Source organism: Nannospalax galili, unplaced genomic scaffold (assembly GCF_000622305.1).
Source record: "Nannospalax galili isolate Female #2095 unplaced genomic scaffold, S.galili_v1.0 scaffold579, whole genome shotgun sequence".
NCBI classification, from domain to species: domain Eukaryota; kingdom Metazoa; phylum Chordata; class Mammalia; order Rodentia; family Spalacidae; genus Nannospalax; species Nannospalax galili.
The window spans coordinates 1,748,324-1,766,756 of record NW_008344599.1 but is presented as its reverse complement, the minus strand read 5'-3'; the positions used below and the strand labels follow the sequence as shown (position 1 = coordinate 1,766,756).

At 42.0% G+C, this 18,433-nt stretch overlaps 1 protein-coding gene across 1 annotated transcript in view; it reads left to right on the top strand.

The window, feature by feature from the left end:
* The window catches only part of LOC103740274 (mucosal pentraxin-like), a 16,640-nt gene extending 10,692 nt beyond the window's left edge, over nucleotides 1–5,948 (top strand). Inside the window, exon 2 of the mRNA XM_008840862.2 lies at nucleotides 5,271–5,948. Within this exon, the coding sequence (XP_008839084.2) occupies nucleotides 5,271–5,866 (596 nt within the window). The 3' untranslated portion in view covers nucleotides 5,867–5,948. The remainder of the gene's footprint in view (nucleotides 1–5,270) is intronic.
* Nucleotides 5,949–18,433: the final 12,485 nt, after the last annotated feature.

Here is an 18,433-nt window from a genome sequence, read left to right as displayed (position 1 = left end):
GCTGAGGTAGGGAAAAGGATTTGAGTGCGATGGGGAGGCAGGTCTGACTCCCAGGTGGGCGTGGACAGACACAGTAACTGTGCCGGGCAGTTCAACGGTTGCAGAAACCAGTGTTGTCCAGTGGCCGTGAGTGAGGTCCGGGAGTGACCGAATTTGATTGGAAAGGAGATGAAAAGAGAACTGGCAGAGAGTAGTGAAGGGGAAAGTAGTGAAGGAGAGAGAGGGAGAGAGAGAGCTGAAAGGAATGGGAGAGGGGAGAGAGATAGAGGGTGGAAGTGTACCTTAATGCCGAATTAGTGGTGTTCACAGAGGCCAGTAATGACAAGCGAGTCCAAAAGTTTTACGTGCGAGGTCCCTTCAAGTAAGATCCGAGTCATGGCACCATCTGATAGGTAAAGAATGGGCAGGAGCGAGCGGCGTGGATGGAGTGGAGGCTCAGATGGAATTCTCAGTGGACACAGATCTATTTCACAAGGGGCACCTTTCCCTCGAGAAGGGAAAGATGTCCATGAAGGGAAAGATGGAAAGGAAGGGAAGGGAAGCAGGTAGGATTAGGGTGTGGAAGTGTTTTCTTTTTCCTCTTAAGATAAGAGGAACTCTGCTTATCTTTAGAGGTCAGAGGAAAGGCAGGCTGCTTATCAGCAGAGTTTGTAGGTCCCTGTTGGGGAGGGGGTGGAGCTGCTATTTGGAACCGTAACATTTTGTTCCTTGCCCTGGAAGATTGCCAATGTCCCAGGGGACTATGGGAGTCTCTTGATATGTCCTGTAGCTGTGATGAGTCACCTGTCCTCTTGTTCGGGGAGGTCATGGAGACCCCACCAGAGGCACTCAAACCAGTGTCCAGTCTACAAAGAGGAGGGTCAACAGAAAGGAAACATTTCCTCCATGCTTCCAAGCGAAGCCTAGGTTGAGCAGGACCTTTTGACTTATCTTCAGCTAGATGGAACTGGTAAAATAAAAGGCCTAAGGAGCCAGAGGCACCCCCCAAGCCCATGTGACCCCTGAGGACCAGCTCCTCAATCAACCTTAAAGTAAAAGTAAACTGGTTTATTTGGGCCAACTGTATGGCCTTAAGCACCCAAAAGGAAAGTATAACCAAAAATTAAAGTGATCAGTATATTTCTTTAAGAGTCCAAAGGATTCATTTCCCAGACATTAGACTTAAGTCCAGGTAAAATGCTATTTAAACAATTATTTCTCAGTAGTGATTTTGTTCATAACAAGAAAATGCTGCTCACGTGTAAGACTTCAAATCTTGGTCTCCAAAACTGTAGTGCTCACCTGCAGCTACTGTTGTTCTAAAATGATGGCCAAATGTATTTTCTCTCCCTGTCTAGAAGACTGATTCTAGCCACTCCAACAGCTATCAGAGTGCCTGAAAACAAATCCTGAGTTCATCCCTCTTGAGTCCAGCCTTTGTGGCCAAAAGAAAAATGAGGAGGAACTCAATAGATGGATGCTTTTGGAAGCCCTCATCAAGAAATTTCAGCGGACTTTAATTTGGACATTTAAAATTTGTCCTGTTCTGATTTTTTTCTGGTTCCCAGTCTAGAACTTGTAATGCTAAATATTCTTGCCTTTACTTCTCCCTTCATATCTTCAAGGCATTGGTCAAGGACTTTCTTTTCTCTCTACAGTTAAAACTTATGCAATTTGAGAGTCTTTTAGATAGACCCACTGAAGGAGTACCCCAATTACCATACCCTGCGTCTCTGTTCAGCATGGAAGAAACCAGTGCGGTCTGCGTCCCGACTCCCTTGGGCAAATTGGGTTACCTCTTTCTTCAAAGTAATAAAAATAAAAGGTAAAAGTTAGACAGTTTTAAAGTAAAGCATCCAAAAGAAAAATGACCAGTTTCTTTCTCAACTGAAAGCTGGAAAATTCCTTGGGTCTGCCAGTGAACTTATATCTAAGACTAAAGATGCCAGAACCACAAAAAGGAGGTATTCTTAGTGTTTTTATGTAAATCAAACCTGCAAGGCAGCTACTGGAGAAAATAAAGGCCTGAAAAGAGGGAAATGAGTCTTCCTGAAAAGATACCTTAGAAAACTCCAGGTCCCTGGCTCACCTCACTAAAAGAACCAGTAGTGATGGTTCTATTAGCGTTCCTGTTAAAATCTTGGATGATAAACTCACTAAATTTGTCAAAAATAAGTAGAGGCCCTCAAATGCCAGGTAATAGTCAAAAATATCTTAAAGTTTCTTTTAAATAACATAAGGGATTATGTCAATAAAGAGGAGGGGATATTGTGGAGATGGAAAGCTTTTCCAATGTGATGGTAATTAAGAACTTTGGAGCAGGAAGAGCTCCTAGACAAGAGATAAGACTGGGGAGATAAACTGAAGTCTTCCCCCATCCTACCCCCTATGGTCAACCTGGAAGGAAGTCTTTGTAATCCCTGCAGCCATACATCACCTTGCTTAATTATCACATGTACCTTTTACTTAATTGCCACCTATGTGCTGTTTTGTCTTTTACTTGTCTTCCTCACATGAATATAAACCCCCCTAAAACTGGAGCGGTGGTACTGGATCCTTTATGGAAGGATCCCTGGGTCAGTCCACTAGCATAAAATTAAATCACTCTCCTCACCTGACTTAGGCTGCTGGTCTCTGATTTTCCCATAACACTAGGCAATAAAATTTAAAACCATCACATAGGCAATCTGCTTCAACTGAAATGTAAAATCATCTGAAAAGGCAAAGGAAACTATAAAATAATTTACAATAATAAGTACACTAAAAACTACATGCAAGTAAAGGTAAATATTAAAACTAAGAAATTAATTTAAAAATTTTAGAGGCTGTATCAGAACCAAAGATAAATTCCAAGATTAGTCTTTTTGTCTTGTCTTCCTCTGACTTTGGCCTGTATTCTCTGTCTCCTACAGAAAAGCTATATAGGCAAATAGATTATGGCCTATTTTAAGAAAGACCACTTTTCTTCTTGGAAGCTCTACTCGCTTTAATATAGCTCACATTTTTCTTCCCTAGAGCAACTCTTTTAACTTTCATGCTTAAGTCTGCATTAAATTACCTTTATACTAGCTGTTCCTAGAATTTCCCTCAATAACTGAAGCCAAGAATCCTGGTTTGTCTTGAGTGGAGGGCTCTAAAACTTAGGAGAACTCCTCAGGCTCCTAAGTATGGTCACATGGGAGGTATGTCTCAGTCACTCTGGAAGTTTCTGTATGGTCCTGGTGAGACTCACATTGAAGTGTTGTTGGTGAGTTTGCATCTGTTGCTGAAATGATCTACGCTGCTAAACACTTTAGGATCCTTTGCTTCTGTTTTATTAGCTGGAGACCCACTTAAAAATCCCCTAGACTCATCCATATTCTTGTACCTAGGTCAGATATACTAGCATGTGGCCTTTTCTCGGATATGTTATAAGAGCTGATCCCCAAGATGGCCTAAGCCAGTCTCTTTCCTCTAAGAGACACAATGAGATAACTCCAACATATTTGGATAACTGCTTTTAAACTATTTATTTATTCTTAAACTGAAGTCTTAATATTTCCCTTTTTGTCCTGCCTGTCCACCCCTGATTTATGTTACACTAATAGCTCAGACAAGGGGAACTCTGCTGGTTTCATATATTCCCCTGCAAGAAATAATAAATATTAGTCTTTTATTTCAAACCCTATAATACTTAGAACTTGGTTTATGATAAGAAGCTCTAATCCTTTAATTCTACTATACCCTGTATGACTTGTTTAAGGAAAGGCACTGATACATTCCTGAACCTGATGGCTTGGGGTAGTGTTCTTCTCCCATTGAGCTGATTCTTTTAAACTGGATCTGAATGACCATGCATTGCATGCTTATGCAAAAGTAAAATCTGTCTTGCCAAGTTACTCTTTGTTTAGTCCATGTGTTCTTTGGGGGGTGTTGATAGTGTCCACGGATCTTAGATTTTATCTATAATATCCCTCAGTTTTTTAGTTCTATAAAAATTTCATGAAACTGCTTCCACATTAGAACATGGAATTTGGGGTAACCTGGATTTCTGTTCCTGGGCCATGGCCACTCATATTTGGCTCCAGAATAAACTATTTCTTATCATCTTTTGAGGTGAGAAGTATGCTTTGGGGTTGACATAGTGATGAAAGTTTAGCTTCGCTCTCACTCTTGCTCTCACGCTCACTCTCCTTAGCCTTATTTCCTCTAAGTGTTTTATTCCCATCCTCCAGGTGCCCATGGTATAAGTATTTCTTACAAAACCCTTATATCTTAGGAAATAGGATTTCATACTGTTTTTCCATTTCTTACTATGAAGCAAAGCTAGCTGAATTAGGTACAAGAGCTGCTCCATAGAGTGGGAAGGAAGGTCAGCATATGATCACAGTCCAGGTCAAATGATTTACACAAGATTCTATTCCTCAGACATTGTACCAACCACAAGTGTTGGTCTATCCTAGCAAGTTTCAGGATATGCCTAACCCCAGCTGCAAGCATTCTGGGAGGAAACTCATGATCTGATTAGTGGGGGAGAATATGGACTGCTGCCTGCTTTGTCCATCACCATTAGTCACTTGTGTTTAATTTTCTGTCACTAGTATTTCTTCTTTTATATAGTTGAAGTCTTCAAGGAAATTGGAGGTAGGGTTGATATAAGAAATTTTAAATTTTCCTTTCTTTTTAAAATTTTATTTATTATTTTTATATTATGTGTATGAGTGTATTACCTGCGTGTATGTGAGTGCACCCATGTTGTGCAATGCCGCGGAAATCAGAAGAGGGCTTTGGATTCCCCTGGAACTGGAGTTAAGGATGGTTCATAGCCACCATATGGGTGTTGGGAATTGAACCGGGTCCTCTGCAAAAGCAGTTAGTGCCCTTAACCACTGAGCCATGTCTCTAGCCCCTTAAATTTTCCTTTCTAAGAGGACAAATGAAGACGTCTGTCTTTTTATTGTTTATTTGTTTGAGACATTCATTTCATTATGCTGCTGTGTTACTGTCAGTAATAAACCCAGGCAGTTCAGGTTGGCCTCAAATGCACCGTGTAGCAGAGGATGACCTTGAACTTCTGATCCTCCTACCTCCATCTCTGATATGCTGGAATTTCAAGCATGGACACCACACCCTTTCCAAGCCTGCCTTTAACACTGCATTTTTTAATTAACAGTGCTAAGCTAACATACTTAAAGGAACTCTATAAGCTACAGCAAGCTGTATGTCCTGTCAGGAAGCCGCTCTGGGTCCGCAGTCAGAACAAATCAAACTGTAGAGCTGATACAACTTTTTGTACTGCTTTTTCTCCACAGATATGGGCGAAAAGGTGTTTCTTTTCCCTCAAGAATCTGACACTGCCTATGTGTCCCTGATCCCCCAGGTGAAGAAACCACTGCAGAACTTCACACTGTGTCTGAAGGCCTTCTCCGACCTCACCCGTGGTTACAGCCTCTTCTCCTACAACACTCGGACCCAAGACAATGAAGTGCTTCTCTTTCTGGAAAAAGTGGGAGAATACGGGTTCTATGTTGGGAATAAGGGTGTCATTTTCAAAGTACCTCCAAAGCCTCATGACCCAGCCCACATCTGTGTCAGCTGGGAGTCTGCCTCTGGGATTGTGGAATTCTGGATAGATGACAAACCTGTTGGGAGGAAGGGCTTGAGGAAGGACTATACAGTGGGGGCGGAGGCAAAGATTATCCTGGGACAAGAGCAGGATTCCTTTGGGGGACATTTTGATGCCAGACAATCCTTTGTTGGGGAGATATGGGACGTGTCCCTATGGGACTATGTGGTTCCCCTGGAGAAGATGTCTGACAGGTGTGAAAGGGGCAACATTATAAACTGGCAGAAACTTACTTATGAAAAAAGTGGCTATGTGGTGATTAAGCCCAAAATGTGGGATTAAGTTTCTTTCTTGTCAACCATAATTTGTGTTTAATGATACTCACATGCACCATGAAATTAAAACTTTTTTTTTTTTGGCTCTGTTAAAATGATGGTGTAAGTTGAATTAAAAAGAGGAGATGCAGGCCTTTGTTATCCATTCTTTACTATTGCAAAAACTTGGGTGAATTGTACCACAAATGTCTGCAGCATCACAGCACAGGAACTGGGGACATGGGGATGCTGCTTTCAGGACTGGGAACCAATCTTGTACAGCCTCATACTGTTGTGAGAGGTCTATGGGGGTTGTGTGTACTCAAATTTAGAAACCTACAAAAATGATGAGACTACTGGGTGAGATTTTCAGGAATATTCTGCTTGAGGGAGCAGAACCTCCAAAGAGACAGTCTCAAAAGAGGCTTTGCCAAGATTGCAGAAGTATTTTCCAGAAAAGAATCAAAGGTGTTTTCAAAGGTCCTGTTAGGGAAACACAATGAAAGTACAAATCAACTGCTTTGGGTATCACTCTTCATACCCACACTCAGCTTCTTCCGAGAAGTAGCTGTTTTGAGGAGGAAAATCTTACATTCTTTTTTTTTTCCCCCAGTATATATATACTGGGGGAAAAAAAAAAACATATATATATATATATATATATATTATTGAGAATAAGAGAGTGCAGTGTGCATGTCCCTGAATAGGATTCCTGTATTAAACCTCTGTCACCTAGGGCTCAGGGATCATTACATCAGAAAGGGTGGAAAGACTGTAAGAGCTAAATGTGGGGGTGGTGAATGACCACAAGAAAACAGAGTTTTCCAGGAAGCTTGGAACTTTTTTATAAAAATTTGTATTCTTTTCAACACCATAACACAAATGTACCTTCTTCAGCCTCTGACTACCAGGGACTCTGAGGCCCTTTGCTTAAGGTGCAGTGTACTGTCAATGAGATATTTAAAAGTCATGGAAGAAAAATTTTCCACAACATAAACAGATTGAAAGAATTCATGTCCACAAAACCAGCCCTTCAGAGAATCTGTGAAGCAATACAAAGAGCTGAAAAAAGGTATGACTATACCCAAGGGGCAGCAGAAAGAAACTAAATGAAGGTATAATGGTAGAAATGCACAATTAGACCAAGAAAGAAAACAGAAATTAAAATGACAGTAAACAATACACATCTTTCAAGAATAACTTTAAATATCAATGGACTGAGCTCCCCAGTCAAAAGACACAGGCTAGTTGAATGGATTAAGAAACAAAATCCATCTTTTTGTTGTCTACAAAAAACCCCATCTCACCTTCAAGGACAGGCACTAAGTTAAAGTAAAAGGACAGAAAAAATATTCTAAGCAAATGACACTAAGAAACAAGCAGGAGTTGCCATTCTAATATCTGACAAAATAGACATCAGACTAAAATTAATCAGAAGAGATAAAGAGGGCCACTTCATTCTCAAAGGAACAATAGACCAAGAAGATATTACAATCATGAATATATATGCACCAAACTCTGGTGCACCCAACTTCATTGAAATAGCACTACAGTACATTAAGACCCAGATTAATCCCAACTCACTAATCCTAGGGGACTTCAATACCCCTCTGTCTCCATTAGACAGGTCAACTGGACAAAGAATAAACAGAGAGACATCTGGATTAAATGATACCATACATCAAATGGACCTAACAGACAACCACTGAATATTCCACCCAAGCACCAAAGAATAGCCTTTCTATTCAGCATCCCATGGAACTTTCTCCAAAACTGACCACATACTGGGGCACAAAACAAGTCTCAACTAATACAAAAAAAAATTGAAATAATTCCATGTATTCAAGCAGATCATAATGCAATAAAGCTTAAAATTGACAATAGAAGAAGCCCTACTAACTACATGAACTCATGGATATTAAACAACACATTCATGAATGATGAATGGGTCAACAGAGAAATTAAGAAAACAATAAAAGTATTTCTGGAACTAAAAGAAAAGCACAACACAACACAACAGAACCTCTGGGACACTTAGGGGAAAGTTTATAGCTCTAAGTGCTTTTATTAGAAGAACAGAAAGAGCACAAATAAATGGCTTACCATTGCAACTCAAGACTCTTGAAGGGCAACAACAAATGAAACCCAAACCCAACAGACAAGAAGAAATAGCACAAGTCAGAGCTGAAATTAATGAAATAGAAACAAAGAAAACAATACAAAGAATCAACAAATCCAGGTTCTTTGAAAAGCCAGACAAGATAGACAGACCCTTAGCCCAGTTAAGCAAAAGAAAGAGCAACTCTAAATCAACAAAATCAGAGATGAAAGGGGAAACATTACAACAGATAACAAAAAGGTCCAGAATATTATAAGGGAATACTTTAAAAATCTATATCTTATTAAATTTGAAAAGCTAAAAAAAAATGGATGTGTATCTAAAATCATTGGGATCACCACAGCTACACAAAGAAGAGATTAACAGCTTAGACAGACCCATAACATATAAGGAAATTGAAACAGTAATACAAAATCTCTTAAGGAAAAAAAAAAAAAAGCCAAGGTCCAGATGGATTCAAGCAGAATTCTACCAGACATTTAAAGAAGATCTATATCCAATACTACTTAAAATATTCAAAAAGATAGAAATAGAGGGAGAACTCCCAAATTCCTTCTATGAAGCCAGCATCATACTAATACCCAAACCAGGTAAAGATACAACCAAAATAGAAAACTGTAGACCCATATCCTTAATGAACATAGATGTGAAAATTCTCAACAAAATACTTGCAAACCAAATAGACATACACAGATCAAAAAGATCATCACCATGATCAAGTCAGCTTTATTACAGAGATGTGGGGATGGTTCAATATACATAAGTCAATAAATGTCATAAGTCATAAATGAACTCAAGATCAAAAACCACACGGTCATCTCAATAGATATAGAAAAGGCCTCTGACAAACTTCAACATGCATTTAAGATACCTCAACATAATTAAAGCTGTATACAACAAACCCACAGCCAGCATAATTCTAAATGGAGAAAAACTGGAAGTATTCCTGTTACAATCAGGAACCAGACAAGGCTCTCCACTATTTCCACTCCATTGTAATAGAGTACTTGAAACTCTTGCTAGAACAATAAGACAATAGAAGGAAATTAAAGGAGTTCTAATTTGGAAAAGAAGAGGTCAAATTATACCCATTTATAGATGATATTATACTATATCTAAGGGATGCCAAAATTTCCACCAGAAAACTCCTACAAATGACTAACACTTTCAGTAAAGTGACAAGTTATAAAATTGTTCTACAAAACTCTGTAGCCTTTCTATATACCAATAACAAGCAATTGTATAAAGGGTACATGGAAACCCTCCATTCACAATAGCCTAAAAAAAATCTTGGAATAAACCTGACCATAGACATTGACGACCTCTACCATTAAAATTTTAAAACTTTAACAAAAGAGATTGAGGAAGACACCAGAAGATATAAAGACCTCCCATGCTTATGGATTGGAAGAATTAATATTGTGAAAATGACCATCCTACCAAAAGCAATACATAGATTCAATGCAACCCCAATCAAAATCCCCATGACATTCTTCACAGAATTAGAAAAATTTCAAAATTTATATGGAAGCACAAAAATCCAAATAGCTAGAGCAACGCTGAGCACAAAGCAATGCTAGGAGGATTATTATACCAGACCAGACTATATTACAGAGCTATAGTCATAAAACAGCATGATACTGGCACAAAAATAGACCTGTAGATCAATGGAACATAATTGAAGACCCAACTATGAGTACATGCAATTTCAGCCACCTGATATTTGAAAAAGGGGCCAAAGAACACATACTTAAGGAAAGGCAGCATCTTCCACAAATGGTGCTGGCAAAACTGGATCTCCACATGTAGAAGAATGAAACTAGACTATTATCTTTCACCTTGCACAAAAGTCAACTCCAAATGGATCAATGTGAAACCTGAAACTCCGAAAATGTTAGAAGAAAACATTGACAGTAACCTACAAGATATAAGTATAGGAAAGGACTTTGTAAACCAGACATCAATTGCTCAGGAATTAAGGTCAATAATCAACAACTGGGACCTCATTAAATAAAAAAAACTTTTGTATAGCAAGAGAAACAATGAAAGGAGTGAAGAGAAAATCCACAGAGTAGGAAAAATCTTCACAAGTGGCAGAGACTTAACATCCAGAAGACATAAAGAGCTCAAAAATGAAAAGAATCAAGAAAGCAAGTGACCCAATTAAAAGATGGGCTGAGGATATGAATAGAGAATTATCAAAAGAAGAAATAAAGATGGCTAAGAAACATCTTAAAAGGTGTTCAACATCACTAGTAATTAGGGAAATTCAAATTAAAAAACACTAAGATTTCATCTTACCTGAGTCAGACTGGCTAAGATCAATAGAAAAAACTGATACCAAATGCTGGAGCCAATGTGCGGAAAGGGGAACGCTCATCGACTGCTGTGGGATTGCAAACTCATGGCAGCCCCTATAAAAAGCAGTGTGGAGAACTCTTAAAACACTAAAAATGAACCTACCATTTGACCCAGTTATACCACTCCTTGGCATATACCCAAATAACTCATCCGATTGCAGAGACACTTGTACATCCATGTTTGTTGCTGCTCTTTTCACAGTAGCTAAGAGATAGAAGCAACCTGAGTGTTCCTCAACTGACAAGTGGATAATGCATTTAAACAATGGAGTTCTCATTGGTAAAGAAAGATGAAATCATGAAGGTAAATGGATGGAACTAGAAACTGTTATACTAAGTGAAGTAACACAGACTCAAAAAAACAAATGGATATATGTTCTCCCTCATATGTGTATCGTAGCACCAAATCCTTATATGTGAGTATGTATCCAGATATAACTGCAAGAACCAGGATAATGAAAAGGAATTATGAACTAAAGGGAAAGAAAGAACTTGATGGAGAACAGTAGGAGTCAGGTGTTACAAAGAGAGAAATGGATAAATTTTGGGGTATTTATTTGGGAAGGGGAGGGAGGTTTATGCAAGGAAATTTGGGGATAAAGGGAAAGAAGGAGCTCAAGAGAGGCGGGTCCAGAGGAACTGGTATTATCAAGTAAGATAAGGGGAAAATGTGGACACTTTAAATGCAGAAGCCATGGAGAAAATGTTAGAGAGAAAGAGAGAGAGAGAGAGAGAGAGAGAGAGAGAGAGAGAGGAGATAAATAATGCTGAGCTATTTAAAAAAAAAACAGAAGGAATCATATTAATCCAACAACCTAAGGAAAAGTTACACATACAATATCTCTACATGATTCCAAGTATATAGCTAAAGGCTACATAACAAGAAACAGTGACAGACAGGAGAAACCTTCCTTTGAGTTGTAGGCTATGGTATTTCAAGAGACCACCAAAATTAAACAGGCTATTGCCATAGCCCTTGATTGCCTCACAGAACTTGAAGGTAAGACCCTACTACTGAAGTCAGAGCATACTTTGGACACAGGATTTGCAGCAATGGACCTGGGACTGACCTGGAAACCACTTCCTCTGAAGGCTAGCTCTCATAGCTTTGGAGAGTACTATGAAAGTGCCAAGGGACAACATCAATTGGTGGTCCAACACCAGCTTCAAGACCAAATAACCACATCAATGGCTGGAACAGCATAGGAAATTAGTGCAGTAGTGACACTTTTATTTTTGGGACAATGAACAGCTACCTAATCAGCCTCAAAGCCCACTCAGTGGTAGGAAATTCAGTGTGGTACTGTAAACATAACCAAAACACATGTCTGGGGAGGTTATAGAACTTAAAGAAAACCCCAAGGCTGTCACATCCCTAGACTAATGTAATTTCTTACTATGTGCAAAATATGTATCCTTGTATTTACAGACAAATATCCCACTTGCCACTCATCAAAGAAGCTTTTTTGCACCAGACAGAGACTATTACCGTGTACCACAACTGTTTACATACAGACATCATCTATGAAGTACCCAGGCTTAAGTGCATCTAAAATGTAACCTCTACACCTAAGGCTCATGAAAAATAGAACAGGGGTAAAGAGGTCACTGGTGAATCTCTAAACTCTCATTAATGAAGCTCCCTCATGCAACAGAGGACCAGTAATGCACAAAAAGGGTCACAAACGGCCAAAGTGTAGAGATTAAGAGTCTATGGAATGCTGGTTCTTTGACAGGACTATATACTAAACTTACCCACCCAGGGCTCAGGACCATTGCAGAAGATGGGTGGGGAAGATTAGGGGCCAGGAAGGAGATACCTGACTGTATGGAAATAGAGTCCTACAAGTTCCTGGCACCTTGCTCATATGAATCTATGGCAATGGCGTCAGTGTACACAAGTCCCATGCAAACTTAAGCAGACAATAATCCAGCATAGAAATGGAGCTGTGGAAATGGACAGCAGACCCCAAACTTAGTTAAGAAATATTAGCAACTGATTACTGCTAGGTGAGGAAGAGCTTATCTTCCTAAAGCAAGAGATTCTAGATAGGCTGACTAAACCTCAGTACATGACCTTGTCCTGAGGAACCTTTGGGAACACTAAACTTAAGTCAATAGGCCTTAATACAAATGAAAGAATGTATGAATTCCAGTGGGGGGGGGCTGTGAGAGGGTACCAGTGGGGATGGGGGTATGTCTTAGTTTGTTTCTCCATTGCTGTGACAAAACACTCTGATCAATACCAACTTGGGGAGGAAAGGATTTATTCAGCTTACACCTCCCAGGTCACAATTCATCAGGGAGCCCAAGGTAGGAACTCAGGGCAGGAACCCGGAAGCAAGAGTTGGAGCACTCTTGGAGTGCTCATGGAAGAACACTGCTTACTGGCTTGCTCCCCTGGTCCCTGCTCAGCTTGCTCTCTTACCCAACAGAGGCCCACCTGCCCTGGGGTGGCACTACCCACAGTGGGCTGGGCCCTCCCACATCACTCAACAATTAAGAAAATGCCCCACAGATATGGCCACAGGCCAGTCCAATGGAGACAATTCCCCAATTGAGGCTCCCTCAACCCAGGTGTGTCAAGTTGACACTAAAGCTATCCAGCACAATTGACCCCTTGTCAACTTGACACACAAACACATCACTATTAAACCATAAGCTTTCCAATTCTTGTCCCCAAGATATGATGTTAACCTTTAAAAATCCCATTGTCCTTAAAAAATCCAAACACCGAAAAGTCCATAGTCTCTTTTAAAAGTCTCAACTGTGGGTGGGCTTCTGTAAAGTCCAAAACAAGTACTGTCTTATTTCAAAGGGAAGAATCGGGCACACTTACACAAAACCAAAGTCCAACAAAGTAGCTCAAGGCTGGACATCTGGGATTCACTCATGATCTTCTAGCCTCCAAAGGGTTCTGGCAGCTCTACTTCTCTGACTCTGCTGTCCACAGCACAAACAGCTCATCTTGAAGACCCAGGCCAGCTCCATTCTACACCTACTGTGGTCCTTGGTGGTCGGCCCATGGTCCTGGTATCTCCAAAAAGCTGGGATCTCTACTGAAACTGAGAGTACACCTTCACCAATGGCCTCTTCTGCCTCACCAGGTGCAAAGCCTCAGATTCTCTCCATGACCCCTTCAATCCTAGGGTCTTAACTGCAACTGAATCTGCACTTTCATCTATGGCCTTTCCTGGGCTTTCACAGTGCCAAGCCTCAGCTGTTCTCTGTGACCCCTTCACACTTTCAACACCAGAACCATGCAGGAGACTCTTACACATTATCAAGTCCTGTGCTGACCCTGAGGAAACACCTCCCAGAACACTTCACCTCAGTGATGCCGGTCTCTTGTTACTTACAGCTGATTTTTCAGCCCCAGCTAACCAGCATCAATTGTCCCAGTAAAGCAAAGGTTTTCCTTCAGGTTCTGGTCTCTTCTTAATCACAGCTGATTCTTCAGCCCCAGCTGACCAGAACCCACAGATTCTCAATCCAAAATCTCACATGAACAGTCCTGATAGTCTCTGCTTCCCTTTGAAGCTTCACAAGCCAGGCCTCCATCATCTACAACTCTTTCAGCATAACTGTTCCAAGCTCCACAGCAACAAACTCTGAGCACACAATGGTTTTCCAACCCAAAGTTCTAAACACTTCCAACAGTCCTCCCCAAAACACCAAGGTCAGGTCTGTCACAGCAATACCCCACTCTCTGGTACCAATGACTGTCTTTCTTTCTCCATTGCTATGACAAAACATGCTAACCAATACCAACTTGGAGAGGAAAGGGTTTATTCAGCTTACCTCTCCCAGGTCACTGTTCATCAGGGAGCCCAAGGTAGGAACTCAGGGCAGGAACTTGGAAGTAGGAGCTGGAGGGGGCCATGGAGGAATGCTGCTTACTGGCTTGCTGCTCTGGCCCCTGCTCAGCTTGTTCTCTTACCCAACACAGGCCCACTTGTCCTGGAGTGGCACTACCCAGAGTGGGCTGGGCCCTCCCACATCACTCAACAATCAAGAAAATGCCCCACAGACATGGCCACAGGCCAGTCCAAGGGAGGCAATTCCTCAACTGAGGCTCCCTCAACCCAGATGTGTCAAGTTGACACTAAAGCTATCCAGCACAGGGTATAAAGATGATTAAGACTGATTGAGATATTCTGTATGAAATACACAAAAATTCAATGAAAACAATTTTTTTAAAAGTCATGGAAAGTGGGAAAGATTATTTTTTAAATCACCTTTATATGGATCACAAGATATTTAACAACCTATGTTTCTTTTTTTCAGCAGGCTAAATAATTCTTAAGCCTTTCTCACATATCATGACAAGCTTCCCCCTGTGGAAGTAGCAATAGGAGTTTAGAAATTTCCAGACCATTGTACAGAAAAGCATTTAAATTTTGAGTTGAAACTAATAACCCAACAATCCACACAAAGTAAGATCATCAATGTAGCAATGAAGAAGATGAAGACACGAGGGGACTATCAGGGCATGTGCTACATGGAACAGACTGGAAATCATGTGTTACTTTTTATTTCAGCAGAGGCAGGAGCTAGTTGAGAGGGAACAATAAATTTAACTTCAAAAGGATATTTATTCAGAGATTCCTATAGTTATAAATGTAGTATAACACACATGTTGTTCCATAGGAAGACATTTGATATAGTGATGTTTAGACGTGAACATGGGTAGGTTATGAATGAACACTGACCATACTGTTGATCCAGTCTCATTGAGGCACTGGATCTAATGTGAGCCTTAACAAAATTGGAGAAAAATGTTATGGGTCTCCAAGGCGGGTGTGAATATTTAGAACTGATAGTATTTCTGCTGGACTGTAAGGGTCTGTTACTCCACATTGCCGAAAGGAGAAAGTGATAAGTAGAAAAGTAGCTGTGTGTTTCCAACACATCCTGAACCTCAGCCATGTCCTCTTTGAATTCTTAGTGCTCCATATCTATCTGACATTTACTATGATCTTTGAACCCATCCCTTCAAATAAGCACCAGGTAACCCACTTTTCTGCCATCAGCTAACTGATAACAGTGAGATACCCTCTTGCTTATGATTCCTATCAGGTTCCCATTTGTGAGCAGCATCTGGTCATTAGTCTGATGGTGGCCTAGGAGACTCATAAAAGACACAGGAGAATGATGACAAACACAAGCTCAGTGGTAGCACATTTGTCAGCATGTGCAGGGCACTGGGTTCAATCTCTAATACCATAAACATTTTAATTAAAAGAGAATAAATATAAAATCAAAACAAGAGTCAACATTCAATACATTCAAGAAAAATTATTTCTTTTACAATTTTAAAAATTTATTTAAAATATTGTATATGAGTGTTTTGCCTGCATGTAAGTGCACTCATGTCCTGCAGTGCTGGAAGAAACCAGAGGAGGTCTTTGGATCCCCTGAAACTAGAGTTGTGGATGGTTGTTAGCCAACATGTTGGTGTTGTGAACTGAACCTGGGTCCTCTGCAACAACAACTGTTGTTCTTAACCTTTGAGTCATCATCCATCAAGAATCATTCTTTATTGCAACCTTATCATCAATTTTTTCAGTTTCTTTCTTGGTAGAGAAGGAATGATAGGATCAATAAAAAATGCTCAGACTACATGACAGTCCTCCCTTATCTGTCAGGGAAATGTTCCAAAACCCTGAAACTGAAGATAGTCTTGAACCTTATATATACTGTTTCTCCAACTCATATGTATTAGTGATAGAGTTTTAAGCATGCTAAGAGATTAATACAATAGCTCATGGTACATAACTGGGTGTTGGGAAACCCTGCTGTTAGGGTTGTAGTTCTCCATGTCCGGATAGCCCTAAGGGGCTTGGGTCCCAATTGAAAGACCCGCCCTTTCAGCAGGGGGCCTTCTGCTCTTTTTCCGGCTTACCTGGAAAATGCCACCAGCACGGATGCCTGACCTTATTTGGAACATGACCTTTGGCATAGTTACCTGGAGTAAAAACTACCCCCAGGTTTTTTCTATATGATAATCAGGCATTGCCTGATAGTCTGGAAGATAGGAGCCCACTGCCACATGTAAATAAAGCATACTATGAGCACCTATCAGCTGAGGCTTTGGCTACTGCCTCCACACTATAATTTCTCTAGTTCTCCCACTGAACAAACGGAGCTGTTTCACTGTGTCTGGAGCTGTATCACTGCTGTTTCACTGCACCTGGGACCAGCCTCCCTGGAAGGGCTTTCTTCTGTCAGTGCTCACTGGCCGTCCTGACCCCGTTCGTTGCTTCTGCTCCCCCTGCCCTCGTGGGCCAGTGGCCAACGACCCGCAAAGAGAGGGAGAGACCCCTGCTGCTGGTGCCTGAAAGTGCAGCTCCTGGAATGCGCAGAGTTTGTGAGTATTCCTCCCATCAGGAGGGCAAGGGGCAGCTTTGCTTTTAAGCCGTCCCACCCTTGAGGATCAACAATCTCTTTTTCCTATCACCTCCCATCAGGAGGATAAAGGCAGCTTTGCCTTTAAGCCATCCCACCTTTGAGGATCGGCAATCTCTTTTTCCTATCACCTCCCATCAGGAGGATAAAGGCAGCTTTGCCTCTATGCCGCGCCACCCTTGGGGATTGGCAGTCTCTCCTCTTTTTCCTCCTTTTATTTTTGGTCTGAGTCTTCACGTGGGACCGTTAAAGATGAAGGAGCAACTGAGGCTTTCTGATCAGGGCTACTCTCTGATGTTAGCTAAAGGCTCTTAGTCCTCTTAATGGACCCTGACTGCCCGCACGGGTGTAGACAAGACCCTCCTATCTATACATCTTTCTAATGCAAAAACCCGGTAATGCAACGACCAGTTAATTGCTCTTAGAGTGGTCACTGGATCTCTTAAATTTGCGGGCAGGCTTGCACTGTGGACTAAGTGGAATCACCTGGGATTTTGATCCCAGGCATGTTCCCTTAGAAATCAGCATTTCACCCCACTTTCCTTTTCTATCTTAACACCTCTAGAAACAAAAATCCCCAAAGTTCTAAGGGATCTTTATATAAGCCTTAAAGTCAACTTCTAAAATAAACTTCCTAATCTGTTTTGTTATCTTGCCCCTGGGGTGCTCAAGCCCGAGCTAAACCAGTTAGGTGAGAATTTAAATTAACTAGCCCCTGCAGAGCACTTAAAAATTCAAGGTGGCGAACTCTCCTGGCCCGCTCTCCCATCCTCAGGCCTCTCTGGGGGTAAGTCTACCGTGCAGCCCTCCGTGCCTTGACTCCGCCAGCCGCGCTCACCCTTCCATCTCCCCCTCTGTTCTCTACTCCTAGCTTGGGCTCTCCGCCAGCCGCGCTCACCCTTCCATCTCCCCCGCTGTTCTCTACTCCTAGCTTGGGCCCTGTGCCATTCCTTAGCCTTGGGGCACCAGACACCTGGGGAGCCACTGCTGATTCCTGACCCTCTTCACCCCCACCGGCTTGGTGCCTTCCTTGGGCCCCAGGAGCTCGGCCTCCGGACCCGCTCTGCCCTCAACTCTCTCTGCTCCCCCGGACCTGCACCACCCACTAACTCTCTTGGCCTTCTACCCTATCCTCAGGCCTCTCGGGGTGGGTCCATCGCAGAGCCTTCCGCGCATTGACTTCCCCGGCCTCATTCGCCCTTCCATCTCCACCAGTGTTCTCTGCTCCTGGTTTGGGCCCTGTGCCATTCCTGGTCTTGGGTCCCCAGACACCTGGGGAACTGGTGCTGCTTCCTGATCGTTTTCGACCAGGCCAGCTTGGTGCCTTCCTTGGGCCCCAGGAGCACTGCTTCCATGGGACCTGGCCCCGCCCTCACCTCTCCCTGCTTCCCCGACCTGCACCACTGGCTAACTCTCCTGGCCCGCTCTCCCGACCTCAGGCCTCTCTGGGGGTAAGTCTACTATGCAGCCCACCGCGCCTTGAGCCTTGACTCCGCCAGCCGCGCTCAGCCTTCCATCTCCCCCACTATTCTCTACTCCTAGCTTGTGCCCTTCCTAGTCTTGGGGCCCCAGATACCTGGGGAGCCACTGCTGATTCCTGACCCTGTTCACCCCCAACGGCTTGGTGCCTTCCTTGGGCCCCAGGAGCACTACCTCTAGACCCGGCCCCACCCCCACCTCTCTCTGCTTCCTGATCCTGCCACACCCG